We start from the raw sequence: 19,324 nt of genomic DNA on the forward strand, positions 1-19,324 counted from the left end.
GGATCTAAGGGCTCATGCGCACGTAATTGCTGAATATTCTGCAGCGATTTGACAGCACATGTGCGCTTCAAATCGCTGCAGAAACACTGCATAATGGATGCAGTTTTTTTGTAGAAAAAAGCCGATTTCACGTACTCTAGCTGCTGTCCCCACCATAGACAGAGTGGGAGCTGTATCCATAGTGCACGGAATAATTGACATGCTCATTTTATGACTGTACGGATTTGGGCCAAAATTTTAGCACCAAAATCGCTGCGTTCATAAAAGCATTGTGAGCACGTACCATGCACAATCTTCATAGATTGTGCAGGGGACGCAGGACGCGTGCATTTCGCAGCATAAATGCATGCAATTACGCAACGTGTGCATGAGCCCTAAATCCTTGGAAAAGCACATATTAGCACCTATTTGTTCCATGAAGGCAGCAAAGTAAGATGACTAATAGTGATGAGCGGGCACTACCATGCTCGGGTGCTCGGTACTTGTAACGAGCTGACAGATGTTCGACTGGGCTCGACTCGTTTACCAAGTATGCTGGAAGTCAGTGGGAAAATCGAGCATTTTTCCTGTAGATCTTTCAGAAAACCGCTTGAGTTCCCCATTGACTTTCATCATACTCAGTACACGAGTCGAGCCCGTGCCAGCGTCCAACTGCTTATTGAGTACTGAGCACCAGAACATGGTAGCACTCGCTCATCGCTAACGACAAACCCTATTGCAAAATGTATTTAAATAACATTTCTAGTAGTTAGGCTATGTGCTTATGCTGTAGAAAAGTTGTTCACAAAAAAACTGCTCCTTGTAGCAGAAAAACGCACCTTGTGCCAGGAAACGCAACAAAAAAAAACCCATGTGTTTTTGCGCTTTTTTTTTCCTATGCATTTTTTATTTTTTTTTTATTTTTTTAGTGAAGTCAAGGGCTGGAAGACCTAAAAAAAAAAAAAGCACACACAAAGAATTCACATGCTGAAGGTTTTTTGTCAACCCAAAACTGCGGGCAAAAAAAAAAGCAACGTGTGCTCAGCAAATCTGAATTCTCATAGACTTTGGGAGAAGGGAACAAATGCAGTTTTGGGCAACAAACTGAACCAAAAACGCGGCTAAAACACAGCAAAAAACGCAGCGTGAGCACACAGCTTTACTTTTGAAGTTATATAGGTGGAGTTTATTGCTCTAAACATAGGGAGAGACTGCGATGCTCCAGCACAAGAACATCATTGTCAATAGTATTCTACATTTAGGCCCGTTTCACACATCCGGCTTTTCGCAGGATTGCCGGATCCGTCACACTCCAGTACAGTGTAATACTGTACAATGGCATCGTGGCAAGCTCCGGTCACCTGCTCCGGTCACATGACAGCATGTGACCGGAGCTTACCGCGTTGTCATTGTACTGTATACACTGTACTGGAGCGTGCCGGATCCGGCAATCCTGCGAAATGCCGGATGTGTGAAACTGGCCTTAGCTGCATTTCTACTTCGGCCTCCTTTAAAATAGAGGCTCTTTTTATTCTGTGTACATATCACACCTTGTTTGTGAAGTATTTTACAAATGTACAAATGTGACTGATACATTACTGTCCTGAATATGGGTGACGTATTCATCACTTATTGCAGATTCTAGCCCAAACATGACTTTCACCAATAAATGATCAGTTTCTTAATACCTGCTATGAAAGACATCTTTTCTTACAGAAAGCCCCACAGTTAGTCTAAATGTGGACTCCATCCTTACTCTGACAGAAGGCGATGAGATCAAGTTTGCTTGTGATGCCTCCAATTACTATCCACTGGACGTCACCATCGAGTGGCTGCGCGAGCTCCCAAACACTGCACTGCTGCCATCTGTAATGTCCAATGTCATCTACAGCAGCCACAGGATCAACCGGAATGGCACCTACAGCCTCACTGGTTTCTTCCTGCTCAAAGTGTCCCTCCCAGACAATGGAGTCAAATTCACCTGCCGTGTGGAACATGAGAGTCTGAAGAAACCAATCCGGAAGAGCGTGACGCTCATAGTATCAGGTACTATATATATTATTACTTTGGGGGGGGGTTAACACCATGCAATTTTGTGTACTGTATACATCTATAAACGTATGTGGGCTACTGGAGAAAATAATTCAGAGGTCCTTTCTTCCATCCATGCAGAAGAACAGGGCGTATCATCTGTAACATCAAATAGGCTGTTTGTAAATGAATCCATAAGAAATACACTCTGATTAATTGATCTAAAGCCTGCTTTACACGTTACAATTCTGCATATGATATCGTATGCGATCGTAACCGCCCCCATCGTATGTGCGGCATGTTCAATTTTGTTGAATGTGCCGCACATACGATTAACCCCCGTCACACGTACTTACCCGTCCATATGACCTCGATGTGGGCGGCGAACGTCCACTTCCTGGAGTGGGAGGGACGTTCGGCGTCACATCGACGTCACGCGGCAGCCGGCCAATAGAAGCGGAGGGGCGGAGCTGAGCGGGACGTAAACATCCCGCCCACCTCCTTCATTCCGCATTGCCGGTGGGAGCTGCAGGACGCAGGTAAGATCTGTTCATCGTTCCCGGGGTGTCACACACTTCGATGTGTGCTACCCCCGGTACAATGAACAACCGGACGTTCAATTCATGAGGAATGAACGACGTGTATGCGATGAACGTTTTACCGTTCATTCGCAATCGCACGTACCTGTCACACACTACAATGTAACCTACGATGCCGGATGTGCGTCACTTACGACGTGACCCCGCCGACACATCGTAAGATATATTGTAGTGTGTAAAGCGGGCTTTAGTCATCTCCGGATGGAGTTGTCCTCTATTGGACCTTTGGTCTTTGGTGGTGTCAGAGCAAGGCCTCATCAAATGCACTGGTTTAACTCATTCTGTGTGGGTGTTGCTCAGACAGGGCGTATCAACTGTAACGTCAAATAGGTTGTTTGTAAATTTATCCATAAGAAATAGACACTGATAAATTGATCTACCGTATTTTTCGGACTATAAGACGCACCTGACCATAAGACGCACCCTGGTTTTAGAGGAGGAAAATAGGAAAATTAAAATTTTAACCAAAAAATATGGTCATGACACACTGTTATGGGGCGAGGATCTGCTGCTGACACTGTTATGGGGGTAATGTCCCCAAATTCTCTACTAAGGTACCCCATTCTGGTAATGATCCTCCTGCCTTGTATATGATCCTGCTCATATACCCCCATCCTGCTCATAATATACCACCCATCCATCCTGCTCATAATATACCCCCCATCCATCCTGCTCATAATATACCCCCCATCCATCCTGCTCATGATATACCCCCATCCATCCTGCTCATGCTATAACCCCATCCATCCTGCTCATAATATACCCCCCATCCATCCTGCTCATAATATACCCCCCATCCATCCTGCTCATGATATACCCCCATCCATCCTGCTCATGATATACCCCCATCCATCCTGCTCATAATATACCCCCCATCCATCCTGCTCATGATATACCCCCATCCATCCTGCTCATGATATACCCCCATCCATCCTGCTCATGATATACCCCCATCCATCCTGCTCATGATATACCCCCATCCATCCTGCTCATAATATACCCCCCATCCATCCTGCTCATGATATACCCCCATCCATCCTGCTCATGATATACCCCCCATCCATCCTGCTCATGATATACCCCCATCCATCTTGCTCATAATATACCCCCCATCCATCCTGCTCATGATATACCCCCATCCATCCTGCTCATGATATACCCCCATCCATCCTGCTCATGATATACCCCCATCCTGGTATATGGCCTGTGGCACAGAAAAAAAAATAAACGTTTATACTCACCTTTCCTCACTCCCTGAAGCACCGATCTCTGTCTCAGCTGCAGCACCGCTGTGTGGAGCCGTCACCGCGTGTGGAGCCGTCACCGTTGTCTGCAGCATCGCGAATCGATGTCTTCCTGTCTGTGCCGGTCAGCTGAGCTGGTGGACACTAGCGGCGCGCACAGCGATGACGTCATCGCTGTGCGCGCCGCTAGTGTCCAGATCAGCTGACCGGCACAGACAGGAAGACATCGCGTGATGCTGCAGGGGGACGGCTCCACACGCGGTGACGGGTGAGTGTACTGATTCACTGCACCCCGCACTGATAATGACGCACGGGGGGCAGTGAATACAGCCGCACATGATCACTCCAGGCTGTAGTTGCCAGGGGTGATCACGTCCGGCTGTTAATTATGCGCGCACCCCCCCCCCTGCCCATCACCCCGCCCACCTGTCAGCGCCGGTTTCGCTGAGAGATGATGGGCGAGAGGATGGGCGTGCATATGTAATGAGCGGGCCCACGTGGTCACGGCAGGTGCTGCTGCAGCCTGCTCGTGCCCCCGATGGCCCGCTCCACCGCAGCACCCACATTCCCGGCCGCAGCCCTATAGTCAGACCATAAGACGCACCCCCCACTTTCCCCCAACATTTGGGGGGAAAAAAGTGTGTCTTATGGTCCGAAAAATACGGTAAGTCATCTCCAGATGGAGTTGTCTTTTTTTTTGGACCTTTGGTCTTTAGTGGTGTCAGAGCAAGGCCTAATCAAATGCACTGGTCTACCACATTTTTGTGTGGGTGTTGCTCAGGCAGGGCGTATCATGCATCATGCAGAAGAAGGACAGGGTGTATCATCTGTAACGTAAAATGGGTTGTTTGTAAATAGATCCATAAGAAATAGATTCTAATAAATTGCTCTAAGCCATCTTTGGATGGAGTTTGTCTTCTGTTGGACCTTTGGTGGTGTCAGAGGAAGCCTTCATCAGAGAGGTTTGCACTGGTCTAACTTATTTGGTGTGGGTTTTTCTCTTAATTACGCTAACAGAATCTAAAAGAAAAACTTGACATAAATGATACATAAGATATATGGAAGATTTGTGTGCTAAAATGTTGAAGAAATCCCTTTCAGGCCGGGTTCAGGTGGCCATATGTCACAGTCTATATATGGACCACTGTCTGGACTGAAGGAGGGTCTCTTGTCCCGAAATTACAGCCTGATGTCAGGTATACAGACTGTGCAATAAAGCTGTCTGAACCCGGGCTCACTGTAATCCTGAGCATGTGAAGAGTAAATGAAAGGCTATAAGCCAATTTTTTGGAATAGGGACATTTAAACTTTCATACACACTTCAGTGACACTAAAACTTGCAACTTCTTATGCCATTTTGGAAACGTGGCCAAAAACATTTGCAGAATTGGGCAGAGGCGGTAGGACCACTAAAATTTAAAACTCATATTGGCATAAATTATACCTCAGTTTTTCACTTGCTCATGACCACTGAGGAAGGATTCTCCGGTCGTGATGTTTTCACGATACCCCAAACTTAACCTTAATAAATAATACACCGACTGCATGAGACTTGGTTAATAAATGGCCACAGCAACCTTTATTACCTATTATTAACACTCTAACACAAGGGGGCGCCGTCCAACGGGCGACCCCAAACAAATAATAATAGGTAACACATAAATAACAAACAGTATAATGTAACCCTATGTAGGCCTGGTCCAGAAACTACTTCTTACACCAATATCCCTGGCCGCAACACTCTGACCCAGAGATAAGGTATTAATCACCCCACGGATTAATACCCCCCCAAACTTTGCAGAACCCCGTGCCTGCAATTCCCAGAACCCGGAGACACCATACCAAGATAGTGTCTCTCGGTCCAGCTACCAATCCCTTAAAACCGCCTCTGGACCAGACCTACCCCCGCTGCTGCGACAAACACATTTCCCCTTCATGTTTTTATTTATTTATTTATTATTTTTTTTTGACAGACATAGCTTAATTAAAACTCAAAACCACAAGGGAGGGTGGGTGGGAATCCGTCGCTGTCCAGAGTCACAAGGGAGGTAAGACCCCTCCCCAGTTCTTTATATACTCCCCCCCCCTCCTCCTGTAGGGACCCTTTTCCTGACCAATCCCATATAGCGTCCCATAATGCACCCTATTTCTTTTATTAACCCCATCCCTCCTTCCCTTCCCTTTGGTCATGTCGCCCCTCCCTCCTATGAGGTCCATGGCTTTCTAATCGGGCATAGATTTATTTTCAGGTGTCTGAACAGCCCAAGATGCTCCAGGATTATTAAGGAGTTGCACCTGTTTGGAAATGTAACATCTCTTACTCCAGTGCTATACGGATTACAACTGATGTATAAAATACCAGTCCTAAATGATCTCTGCCAGTGACCCTCTCCATGGACAATGCCAAACCAGTCACCATATGAACCAGTTTCACAGTACCACCATCATGGCTGCCTTCATATATATACAGTCCACATAAAACTAAGAGAACAAAGCAATCTGCAAATTCTGCCAAAGTGTTTGTCATTTACAATATTTTTTGTTGTCGCCTGACAGAATCTCCACCTTGGTTTCTCATGGTCTTCATTACCTTTCTGATTCTGGCTCTTCTCTACTTTGTGAGAATGTTCTGTAAAGGTAATAAGTGCACTTTTTATGACTTTCTACTTTCAACTTTACAGTAGATGTGAAATCTAAATATATTTCTTTTTTATGTCTTTATAGGTATTTAAAATATGTTCTGTGTAAAATATAATATAATGAAATAATTATCTGATATTATTATTTATTATTATCATTATTATTTATTACTATAGCGCCATTTATTCCATGGCGCTTTAGAAGTGAAAGAGGGTATACGTACAACAATCATTAACAATACAAAACAGACTGGTACAGGAGGAGAGAGGACCCTGCCCGCGAGGGCTCACAGTCTACAGGGAATGGGTGATGGTACAATAGGTGAGGACAGAGCTGGTTGCGCAGTGGTCTACTGGACTGAGGGCTATTGTAGGTTGTAGGCTTGTTGGAAGAGGTGGGTCTTGAGGTTCCTCTTGAAGCTTTCCACGGTAGGGGAGAGTCTGATATGCTGAGGTAGAGCGTTCCAGAGTATAGGAGAGGAACGGGAGAAATCTTGTACGCGATTGTGGGAAGAGGAGATAAGAGAGGACTAGAGAAGGAGATATTGTGAGGATCTAAGGTTGCGTGCAGGTAGGTACCAGGAGACTAGGTCACAGATGTAAGGAGGAGACAGGTTGTGGATGGCTTTGTATGTCATGGTTAATGTTTTGAACTGGAGTCGTTGGGCGATGGGAAGCCAGTGAAGGGATTGGCAGAGAGCGAGGCTGGGGAATAGCAAGGGGAGAGGTTGATTAAGCAGGCCACAGAGTTTAGGATAGATTGGAGGGGTGCAGGAGTGTTCGAAGGGAAGCCAGAGAGCAGGAGGTTGCAGTACTCGAGGCGGGAGATGATGAGGGCATGCACTAATGTTTTTGCTGATTCTTGGTTAAGGAAAGCACGGATCCCGGAGATATTTTTGAGTTGTAGTCGGCATGAAGTGAAGAGGGCTTGAATTTATGGCTAGAAGGATAGAGCAGAGTCGAGGGTTACTCCAAGGCAACGAGCTTGAGAGACTGGGGAGAGTGAGCAGCCTTCAAGTTTGATGGAAAGGCTTGTTAAAGGAGTTGAGTGAGGAGGAGGAGAAGGAGGAAAGACAATGAATTCTGTTTTGTCCATATTAAGCTTTAGGATTCTCGCAGAGAAGAAAGATGAAATAGCAGACCGACATTGTGGAATTTTGGTTAGTAGAGAGGTAATGTCAGGTCCAGAGAGGTAGATCCGAGATTAGAGTGTATCACAATTTCTGTTTTTTGTTTGTCCACCCACATTTTGAAGATTGACCACAAAATCCATAAGATTGAGTTCTGGGAAGTTTTTTGGCCATCGACACAAAATTTTTAATGATTGTTCACTAAACCACTTAGTTATTAAGGTAGCAAGAAAGCTAATAAACAGACTCACCACGTAACGCTAATATATTAACGGGGGGCAATGTATTATGGTTGAGAGACCGCTGACATTCCAATAGATATCCCATTAAAGGGAAATACCATCCCTTATCCAGAGATAGTGGCAACCAAGGAACTAAGATCCACTATCCCAAAAAGTCCAGAGGGAAAACCTGGAAAACCCAGAAAAAAGAGCACAAGAGTGATTGGTAACTAACAAGCTGCAACCCCCTGACTATTTAAACACAACTAGAAATAGTGGTGGAGCATGCCTACTCTACCTAGATACGTCATCACCGCCTAAGAAACTAGCTGGCCTCAGAGATGAAGGAAGGAATCCTAACTTGCCTCAGGGCAGCCCCAAATGGATAGTTAAAGCCCCCAACATATATTGACGATGATATAAGAAGCAAACAATACACAGTTGGTTAGGAATAGACTTGAGCAAAGAAAGGCCCTGCTAACTAAGACGCCAAAGAATAGGATAGATCACTGGGTGCAGCCAGCAAAACAATAATATATGCCAACTCCTGATGATCAAAATTTCCTTAGGACCGCACGATCCTCCACCCACTACATCAAAGAACTCTTGTGCAGGACACCAGACAGGATTAGCATCCAAGAGACGTCTCAAAAATCGGCAAAGTAGCAACTGCCATAGTCTGAAAAATATTCGATGTCCTACAGGACTAATAGTGAGCAGTTCATTCATGTGGTCTAATAAACTGTATATTAAGTACAACAAAAGTAAATATGCAAAAAATGATGGAAAAAGGTCTTCACTGAATTCTCAGCAAGGTCCCTTTGTTAAAGTTCATCAGTGGGAACCCAATGGAGCACAAACGCATATATGACCAAAAAACGCAGGCTCATGTTCAGACAGAGAGAAAAAACTCCACTTTATGTTTTTCACTGTAAATGAATAGTCTTCATAGCACTTCAAACAGATTGACAAAGAATCAAAATAAACATAATAGAAAAATGCATGGAAACTGTTCAGTCACAGGCTACAAAACAAAGTACTTGAGCAAAAATGCAGAAGACCATACTCAATAATTTCCCGAGGGTCCTATATGTCCTAGGGCCACGCGGGTCGCACAAACTCAGTCATATTGAGGGAAGGGGAACGAAACGAGTTTTTAAAGTGCAAAAGTACATGATTTATTGAAAACCAGGTGACAATTCTTGTAAAAGTTGGTAAAAGGTGATTAAAATACCTAGATCAATCTGGATACTACAAATATATATAACATTGAGTCCCCAGTATTGAAAAATAGTCAATTCAATATACAGTGTCAGGGAATCTTTTCTGCAGGGTATTTCTATCGCTTATAAGACCATGTCAATGTAAGTGTAATCATAGTGAAACATATATAAACCCAGCCGTCAAAGAAGACCCTGACTGATTTCAGTATATGACAAATGTACAGATCCAATCGGTATCACACAGGGTATATCACCAAATTATCAAAATATAGTCCATTGCAAGTCTAGGATTTAGTCCATCATATATCCCTTCCCCTGAAGAAGAATTTATACGTCTATCGAAACGTACATCGGGAAGCCTTGGGGCCACCTTCCTTTGACTATCCGTCACTTCCAGCACTACGACATTGAATAAAGGGTATGACCCCTGCTTTGGCAGGAATCATATATGATGGACTAAATCCTGGACTTGCAATGGACTATATTTTGATAATTTGGTGATATACCCTGTGTCTCTGTCGGGTGCCGGTACCAGCTGAAGAACACAGCGATTCCAATGCAGAGTAGAAAGGCAGTTTCCAGACATGTCAGCTTTAAAATGGATCCTGCTTAAATTTTAAAACCTGGAATAAACTTTTGATTTTATTATTGTACGGATTGTGCTGGGAATTGCCTTTCTATTCTGCACTTAGTTATTACTTTTGCCTTGCAGCATGGTCTGTATCATGCCGGAAAATACTATAGAACTTTCTTCTAATTTCAGGCAAGACATTTTAAAATGTTTATTTTAGTATATACTTATATTATACATATTCTTGGGCATCTTATCTTAGAACTCTACATTGTGCAGTTTTTCTGTTTTTTCCAGATGTGTTAAACAGTCTGAACAAAATAACTTCAGGAAGTACAGCTATTGGTTATTTTCTCTGATGACATCCCCTTCAGACTATTTGCGACATCTGGAAGAATTATTGTTCAGACAGAAAAAAGTACCGTATTTTTCAGACTATAAGACGCACTGGACCATAAGACGCACCCTGGTTTTAGAGAAAGAGAAAGAAAATAGGAGTATAAACGTTTACGCAAAAAATGTGGTCATGACTAGAGATGAGCGAACCGGTCGCGGTTCGGCTCGAGGTCGGTTCGCCGAACGGGGGTCCCGTTCGAGTTCGGTTCGTCGAACGTTCGACGAACCGAACTCGAGCCAATAGGCTATAATGGGAGGCAATCACAAACACATAAAAATGCATTATAAATGTACACAAACAGTTAATAAACATTGCCATAACACTTACCGGTCCTCGCGATCCCTTCTGCACTCTGTCTCCTGCCGCTATTCCATCCGATGATCGCTGAATCCTCCCGGTGACGGCACTGCCAGCAGAGATGCAGGACCTATCGTGACGTAAAAATAGCCATGTGACCAGTCACGTGGCTATTATCTCATTGGCTACGGACTGGTCACATGACTATGACGCGTCATGTAGGACCTGCGAGTGCATCTCTCCGGTACACGGTGCACATATGTGTATCGCCGTGTACCGGCGACATGCTCTAGCACACGGTCGACTCCCCGTTCCGTTAGGGACTGGCTGACACAGCCGGTCATTAACGGAGATCACCGTTGCCATAGCAATGCAGTTAGCGGTGACGTCACTGCTAACCGCGGCTCCGAGAGCACCGTTGCTATGGTAACGCGTCTGTCAGCGTTACCGCTGTTACCGCTGACAGCCAGCACTGATCACTCACGGAGTGAAGGCTGCACGCTGCTTCCCGATTGTAGTGAGGATTGTAGTGAGGATGAGGTTCCCCAGCCCCAAGTGATGAGCTGGTGAACCTCATCCTCACTACAATCGTCACTACTACTACACTAGTGAGGATTGTAGTGAGGATGAGGTTCCCCAGCCCCAAGTGATGAGCTGGTGAACCTCATCCTCACTACAATCGTCACTACTACTACACTAGTGAGGATTGTAGTGAGGATGAGGTTCCCCAGCTCATCAAGTGATGAGCTGGGGAACCTCATCCTCACTACAATCGTCACTACTACTACACTAGTGAGGATTGTAGTGAGGATGAGGTTCCCCAGCCCCAAGTGATGAGCTGGTGAACCTCATCCTCACTACAATCGTCACTACTACTACACTAGTGAGGATTGTAGTGAGGATGAGGTTCCCCAGCCCCAAGTGATGAGCTGGGGAACCTCATCCTCACTACAATCGTCACTACTACTACACTAGAAAGAAAGAAGACAGAAGAGCAGGATCGTGAAGGGCTGACGGGGTAATAAAGATGGAGTCTCTAATGTGTCTGTGTATTTATTTCTATTAAAGTATTTTTTCTCTGTGTGGTGTTTTTTTTTAACCCTTTATTGGAGATTCTTAATGGCCGGGTCAAACGTGCCTGACATTAAGAATCTCTGGCTTAATACTGGCTAGTAAAACAAAGCCAGTATTAACTCATGATTACCCAACAAGCCACCCGGCTCCAGGGCTGTTGGAAGAGTTGGATACAGCGCCAGATGATGGCGCTTCTATGAGAGCGCCATTTTCTGGGACGGCTGCGGACTGAAATCCGCAGCAGAGGCGCCCAGAAACCTTGGGCTAACCTGTGCTGCGGATTCCAATCCCCAGCTGCCTAGGTGTACCCGGCTGGACACAAAAATGGGGCGAAGCCCACGTCATTTGTTTTTTAATTATTTCATGAAATAAGTGAAATAATTAAAAAAAAACAGGCTTCCCTATATTTTTGGTTCCCAGCCGGGTACAAATAGGCAACTGGGGGTTGGAGGCAGCCCGTGGCTGCCTGCTGTACCTGGCTAGCATACAAAAATATGGCGAAGCCCACGTCATTTTTTTGGTGGGCAAAAAAATGCTGCATACAGTCCTGGATGGAGTATGCTGAGCCTTGTAGTTCTGCAGCTGCTGTCTGCTCTTCTCCATACAGACAGACAGCAGCTGCAGAACTACAAGGCTCAGCATACTCCATCCAGGACTGTATGCAGAAGTTTTTTGCCCCCTGAAAAAATTATGTGGGCTTCGCCATATTTTTGTATGCTAGCCAGGTACAGCAGGCAGGTACGGCTGCCCCCAACCCCCAGTTGCCTATTTGTACCCGGCTGGGAACCAAAAATAAAGGGAAGCCCTTTTTTTATTATTTCATGAATTTCATGAAATAATTAGAAAACAAATGACGTAGGCTTCGCCCCATTTTTGTGTCCAGTCAGGTACAACTAGGCAGCAGGGGATTGGAATCCGCAGCACAGGTTGGCCTGAGCTTTCTGGGCCCCACTGCTGCGAATTGCAGTCTGCAGCCGCCTCAGAAAATGGCATTTTCATAGAAGCGCCATCTTCTGGCGCTGTATCCAACTCTTCCAGCACCTGCCTGCTATACCTGGCTAGCATACAAAAATATGGCGAAGCTCACGTCCTTTTTTTGTAGTTTTTTTGGCAAAAAAATAAAAAATGCTTCCCTGGAATTTCCATTGCCAGTGAAGGTAACACCAAGCAGTGGGGGTTAGCAGCCAGTAGCTGCATGGATTACCCTTAGCTAGCAATACAAAAAATGCAGCAGGAGCCCATGTATATTTTTTTTAATTATTTATTTAAATTACTAAAAATAAAATGGGCTTCCCTGTATTTTGATTGCTGGACATCACAGTGCTGTAAAAATAAATCTTTAAAAAAATGACGTAGCGCTGCGCGGTATTTTTGATTCTCAGCGCAGATAAAGCAGACAGCTATGGGTTGCCACCCCCATCTGCCTGCCGTTACCTTGGTTGGCAATCAAAATACAGGGAAGCCCATTAATTTTTTCTATTTAAAAAATAGTTAAAAAAAAAAATGACGTTGGGTCCCCCCATTTTTGATAGCCAGCTAGGGTAAAGCAGACGGCTGTAGCCTGAAAACCACAGCTGGCAGCTTTACCGTGGTTGGGGATCCAATGTGGAGGTCCCTTCAGGCTCTTTTTTATAATTATTTTATAAATATTAATAATTACACAATAAAAGTAGGGTCCCCCACAAATTGGATCACCAGCCAAGGTAAAGTGGACAGCTGTGGTCTGGTATTCTCAGGGTGGGAAGGTCCATAGTTATTGGGCCTTCACAGCCTAAAAATAGCAGGCCGCAGGCACCCCAGATGTGGCGCATCCACTAGATGCGCCAATCCTGGCGCTTCACCCCAGCTCATCCCGTGCCCTGGTCCAGTGGCAAACGGGGTAATAAATGGGGTTGATACTAGCTGTAAAGTAACCTGAGATCAAGCCCAGCAGTTTGTGATGTCATGGCATCTATTAGATACCCAACATCATAAACTGTCAGTACTAACAAAAAAAAAATCGACAAAAGAAATTTATTTGAAAAAACAGTCCCCAAAACATTTCCTCTTTCACCAATATATTGTAAGAAAAAAAATAAAGGGGTCCCACGACGACTCTGGACCGTCTAGAATATGGGGGGGAGACACTCAGGGAACGTATCCCCCATTTTCTAGGAGTGCGGACCCTTCATGTGAGGAGTGTGGGTGTAATGAATCTGCACTCACTCTTCTCGGGTCCACAGCAGCAGAGTCCATGTCGTAATGGTTGCTACCAAAGCTGCAATGCCCTGCTCATGAGGTAAGGGCATGCCTAATCAGGAGAACTACTGTAGAGGAAGCTCTGCTCACTGGTATATAGGTGCTCAGAGGTAATAATAGATAAAATTAGTGAGTAACCTCGGCACTCTAAATCTCCCAGACTAAGTCAGTAAGTCACAACGTATAGTAATGCAAAATCACTCTTTATTGGTCCGTATTAAGAAAAAAAATCTTTTCATAAGCATATATGTTTTTGTCCAAAACAAATTACAAATGACGTTTCAGCCTGAGCCTTCGTCAGATTGGACTTATCTGCATGTAATTATGAAAAATGACAATAATCAGTATCACATAAGAGTGAGAGAACAATAACATAAACTCGAACAATGTAGAGGTACAATTGGGATGCAGCAAAAAAATTGCAACACAGCAAGAAATGAAACACATGATACAAATGTCATAATACAGTACAAGGACAATATAGTAATGACAAATATGGGGTCAGAGTAGGCTTGGACAGCTCTGGTACGAAAGAGATGTCAATCATAAAGTAACATGTGCACTAGGTGTAGAGCTACACTATGCATGGCAGAGCTAATGGGTAGACCGACCATAGAAAAAGAACGGAGAATAAGTGGAGAAAAAGTGGAGAAAAAGTGGAGAAAAAGTGGAGAAAAAAATGGAGAAAAAGTGGAGAAAAAGTGGAGAAAAAGTGGAGAAAAGGTGGAGAAAAAGTGGAGAAAAAATGGAGAAAAAGTGGAGAAAAAAATGGAGAAAAAGTGGAGAAAAAGTGGAGAAAAAGTGGAGAAAAAGTGGAGAAAAAATGTAGAAAAAAGTGGAGAAAAAGTGGAGAAAAAAATGTAGAAAAAGTGGAGAAAAAAATGTAGAAAAAGTGTAGAAAAAAGTGGAGAAAAAGTGGAGAAAAAGTGGAGAAAAAAGTGGAGAAAAAATGGAGAAAAAAATGTAGAAAAAGTGGAGAAAAAATGTAGAAAAAGTGGAGAAAAAAGTGGAGAAAAAAGTGGAGAAAAAAGTGGAGAAAAAAGTGGAGAAAAAAGTGTAGAAAAAGTGGAGAAAAAGTGGAGCACCCTTTGGTGCCTTTCATGTGGCACTAAGGGGTGCTTAGCTTTGTATTTAGCCAAAAAAATGAAAAAAAAAAATGACGTAGGGTTCCCCCTAGTTTTGTAGCCAGCTAGAGTAAAGCAGACGGCTGCAGCCTGCAGACCACAGCTGGCAACCTCACCTTGGCTGGTAATCCAAAACTGAGGGCACCCCACGCTGTTATTTTAAATTAAATAAATAATTTAAAAAAAAAACACGTAGGGGTCCCCCAAAATTGGATCACCAGCCAAGGTAAAGCAGACAGCTGGGGCCTGATATTCTCAGACTAGGGAGGTCCATGGTTATTGGACTCTCCCCAGCCTAAAAATGGCAGGCCGCAGCCGCCCCAGAAGTGGCGCATCCATTAGATGCGCCAATCCTGGTGCTTCGCCCCAGCTCATCCCGCGCCCTGGTGCGGTGGCAAACGGGGTAATATATGGGGTTAATACCAGATGTGTAATGTCACCTGGCATCAAGCCCTGGGGTTGGTGAGGTCAGGCGTCTATCAGATACCCGACATCACCAACCCAGTCAGTAATATAAAAAATAGACGACAAACACATTTTTATTTGAAAAAACACTCCCCAAAACATTCCCTCTTTAACCAATTTATTAGAATGAAAAACAAATCCAGGTCTGGTGTAATCCAAGGGGTTGCCATGACGATCCTCACTGTCCCAGTCAATGAAGAGCAGGATGTTCCCCATTGGCTGGGAGAGCAGTGCAGTGACCTGAGCTAACATCAATGGGTCAGCCCAGGTCACTGCAGGGCATGACAAGTGCTGCTGTCAGCGAGGTACATTACCTGCGCTGATCTCCAGCACACTGACAGCCCCTGTCACTGAGTTCAATGACCGGCGCCTTCACACCAAGTATCGCGAGAGGCCCGTGACGTCACCGCTAGTCAGTCTCGGGTCGGAAGCGAGAGAAGGTGATGTGACAAGCGGCGGCCATGGAGGACAGTGACAGCGCTGAGGTCGGGATGGCGGGACTTCATCACCGCAGGTAAGCCGAGCAGGACCATGTGTGCAGAGTGTGTGTGTGTGTGTGTGTGTGTGTGTGTGTGTGTGTGTGTGTGTGTGTGTGCACGTGTGTACATGCCGCGGGCAGGAGGGGGCGGAGTGAGCTGAGCGGGGAAGTGTGGGCTTCCTGCACGTAACTAGGATAAACATCGGGTCACTAACCAAAGCGCTTTGCTTGGATACCCTATGTTTATCTTGGTTACCAGCTTCTGGCAGGCTGCCAGCGATGGCTCCTGCACACTGTAGCTGTAAAAAGCCCTGCTTTTTGCTGCTAGAACCGTTCTCGAACGTATCTAGAACTATCGAGCTTTTGCAAAAAGATCGAGTTCTAGTTCGATCTCGAACAGCCCCCAAAATCACTCGAGCCTAGAACTGGAGAACCTCGAACCGCGCTCAACTCTAGTCATGACACACTGTTATGGGGCGAGGATCTGCTGCTGACACTGCTATGGGGGTAATGTCTCCAAATTCTTTACTAAGGTATCCCATCCTGGTAATGATCCTCCTGCCTTGTATATGATTCCCATCCTTGTATATATGTCCACCATCCTGCTATGTGCCCACATCCAGGTACCGTATATGCCCCCATCCAGGTATATGCCTACATCCTGATATTCTGATATGTGCCCCTATTCTGCTATATACCCCCATCCTGGTATATGGCCCGCATCCTATGGCACACAAAAAAATAAATGTTTATACTCACCTTTCCTCGCTCTGCAGCATCGCTCGTCTTCCTGTTTGTGCCAGCAGCAGCGCCGCTGACCTATGTGGAGCCATGTGCACAGCAATGACATCATCGCTGTGTGCACTGCTCTCCACACACATCAGTGGGCCGGCAGACAGGAGGATATCTGGTGATGCTGTAGGGATCGGTGGCCAGTGAGTATGCCGTACTTATTCACTGCCCCCTGCGCTGATGATGATGTGCGGGGGGGCAGTCAATATAGCCACACATGATCACTCCAGGCTGTAGTTGCCAGGGATGATCACACGGGCCGGCTGTTAATTACGTATGCATCCCCCGCCCATCATCACGCCCACCTGTCTACGCTAGCTTCAAAGCTGAGAGATGCTGGGCAGGAGGATGCAGTGCATATGAAAAGAAGCTAATGAGCGGGCCCACGTCGTCACGGTAGGCGCTGCTACAGCCTGCTCATGCCGTCGATGACCCGCTCCACCACAGCACCCTCATTCCCCGTAGCAGACATTCAGACTATAAGACGCACCACCTACTTTTCCCCAACATTTGGGGGGGGGAAGTGCGTCTTATAGTTCGAAAAATACGGTAAGTGCTACAGTACCATGAGTCCTGTGTCCTGCCAACTGTATGGCACCCTGAAACCATTCATGAATGGGGGCTTTTCATCCATGAAAGAGGTTCACACATAATTGTACCTAAGAGCACTACAAGGAATAAAAATTGGATCTAAGCATCTTCCAAGAACAACTTCTCCCAATTTTTCAGCATGATGGAGATCATGTCACAAATAAAAAGTGATAACTTCATGTCTCAGTGAACAAAATATTGACATTTTGTATTCCTGGCCAGGAAACTCCAAGATCTCAGTTCCGTTGAGAACGTTTGGTCAATCCTCATAAAGCAGGTAGACAAACAAAAGCAGTAATTCTGATAAACTCCAAGCACTGTTTAGACCAGAATGTGTTGTCATCAGTCAGAATTTGGCAAAGAAGCTGATAACCAGCCATGAGGGCGAAGGGCAGTAGTCTTGACAAATGTCGTTTTGACTTTGCTGTGTATTCTCTTAATTTTATGGGGAACATTTTTGATGCTTTTTTTAGAAAGATTCCTGGTGGAATCCACCTAAAAAAGACGTTGTGTGCACTTAGCTTTAGACTACTAATTAGAAGACTTTATTGTCCAAAACAAAGTCAATTTTAATATATGTTGTTGTTTTTGGGGTTTTTTTCAGCGAGAAATGCAAGCAAGGTAGGCCCATATGTTTATTACATTTCTTATAGTTTTAAATTAAATACTTTTTGCCAAAACTTCATGTCTATTACATGTTTAAGCACCACTTTAGCGTTTCTTTTATTTTTCAGCCCTGGAGTAGCATATTAAATGTAAAGCGGGCTTTACACGCTGCAACATAACTAGCCGATGCTAGCGATGGCGAGCATGATAGCACCCGCCCCTATCGTTATGCCGATATTTGGTGATCACTGCCGCAGCTAAGATTATCACTACGGCAGCGTCACACGCACTTACCTGGTCGGCGGCGTCGCTGTGACTGCCGAAGAATCCCTCCCTCAAGGGGGAGGGACGTTCGGCATCACAGCGACGTCACCGCGACGTCACTAAGCGGCCAGCCAATCAAAGAGGAGGGGCGGAGATGAGCGGGACGAACATCCCGCCCACCTCCTTCTTTCCTCATTGCTGGCGTGTGGCAGGTAAGGAGAGGTTCCTCATTCCTGCGGCGTCACACGTAGCGATGTGTGCTGCCGCAGGGACGAGGATCAATTTCGCCCCCACGCGACAGTAGCGATATTTGAGAATGGACCCTCATGTCAACGAGGAGCGATTTTGAACGTTTTTGCAACGATCCAAAATCGCTCCTAGGAGTCACAACGAGATCGCTACAGCGCCACTTTGGTCCCGTTGTGTCATCTTGGGACTATCATTTCTGATAGGCCGAAAGTTAGACGTTACATCATAAGGTCTCAATGGAAGTCTGAGTGCCAGGACAAGGCTCTCACAGAGATATATTGAGTTGTGACCTCCGGCGCAATCAGAGGAGACCTACCGGAGAGACGCTTGAAAAAGATGAAGACAGTGAAAAATTAGTATAAGGCCTCCTTCACACGTCCGTGTTTACGGTACGTGTCCTGTCCATTTTCACACGGACACACGTAGACCCATTAAATTCAATGCATTTGCGTACATGTCCATCTTTTCAAACAGATCATGTGTCCATGTGGAGCACACGTGTGTATATATGCTCCACACAGCGACATGTCTTTTATGCTGGCAGCACTGGTGTCACACAGACTGCACATTGATTTGCTCTCTGTGACATCAGTGTGACATGTACCGGAGGAAACACCTGTCCCTTAAAAAAAAAAAATAATTTTTATACTTACCTGTCTCCGGCGCTGCTGTTGCTTCCGGGTCCTGCTCATTAAGCTCATGCATATTCACTGCACTGGCCGCAGATCTGGAAGTAACAGCAGTACCGGAGACAGGTAAGCATACCAGCTCATGCTGTCTGTGTGCTATCCAGATAGCACACGGAGAACATACACACAGACACACATACTGACCTGCCCCACAGACCGTCACACACGTGCGTTTAATGCAAGGACGTGTGAAAGAGGCCTAAAAAAACTCCAATTATCAGCGTTGAAATAAAGAAAAAAATGCTGTAGTGCTTTAATATCAAGACGATGAGTTACGATGTCTTAGCTAAAAAGAATTTCCTTTATGTATCTGTTTAGGCAAAACCCTATTAAGGAGCAGTGAAAACATACTTAAAGTAAGTGTCTTGGAACTGAATATGCAAATATTTATAGTATTTTGATGTCTATGTGGGCTTTAGTAGA

The 19,324-nt window shown here is 45.1% G+C and overlaps 1 protein-coding gene across 4 annotated transcripts in view; it reads left to right on the plus strand.

Annotated features, from left to right (window-relative positions):
- LOC142284729 (tapasin-related protein-like) overlaps positions 1–19,324 on the plus strand; it is a 59,995-nt gene that overhangs the window by 32,741 nt on the left and 7,930 nt on the right. For all 4 annotated transcript variants that reach the window (XM_075333218.1, XM_075333219.1, XM_075333220.1 and 1 more), the window contains exons 5-8: positions 1,696–2,025; positions 6,410–6,490; positions 17,698–17,714; positions 19,220–19,257. In XM_075333218.1, coding sequence (XP_075189333.1) covers positions 1,696–2,025; positions 6,410–6,490; positions 17,698–17,714; positions 19,220–19,234 — 443 coding nt within the window. In that variant the 3' untranslated portion in view covers positions 19,235–19,257. The remainder of the gene's footprint in view (positions 1–1,695; positions 2,026–6,409; positions 6,491–17,697; positions 17,715–19,219; positions 19,258–19,324) is intronic.

Source organism: Anomaloglossus baeobatrachus, chromosome 2, assembly GCF_048569485.1.
Source record: "Anomaloglossus baeobatrachus isolate aAnoBae1 chromosome 2, aAnoBae1.hap1, whole genome shotgun sequence".
NCBI classification, from domain to species: Eukaryota; Metazoa; Chordata; class Amphibia; order Anura; family Aromobatidae; genus Anomaloglossus; species Anomaloglossus baeobatrachus.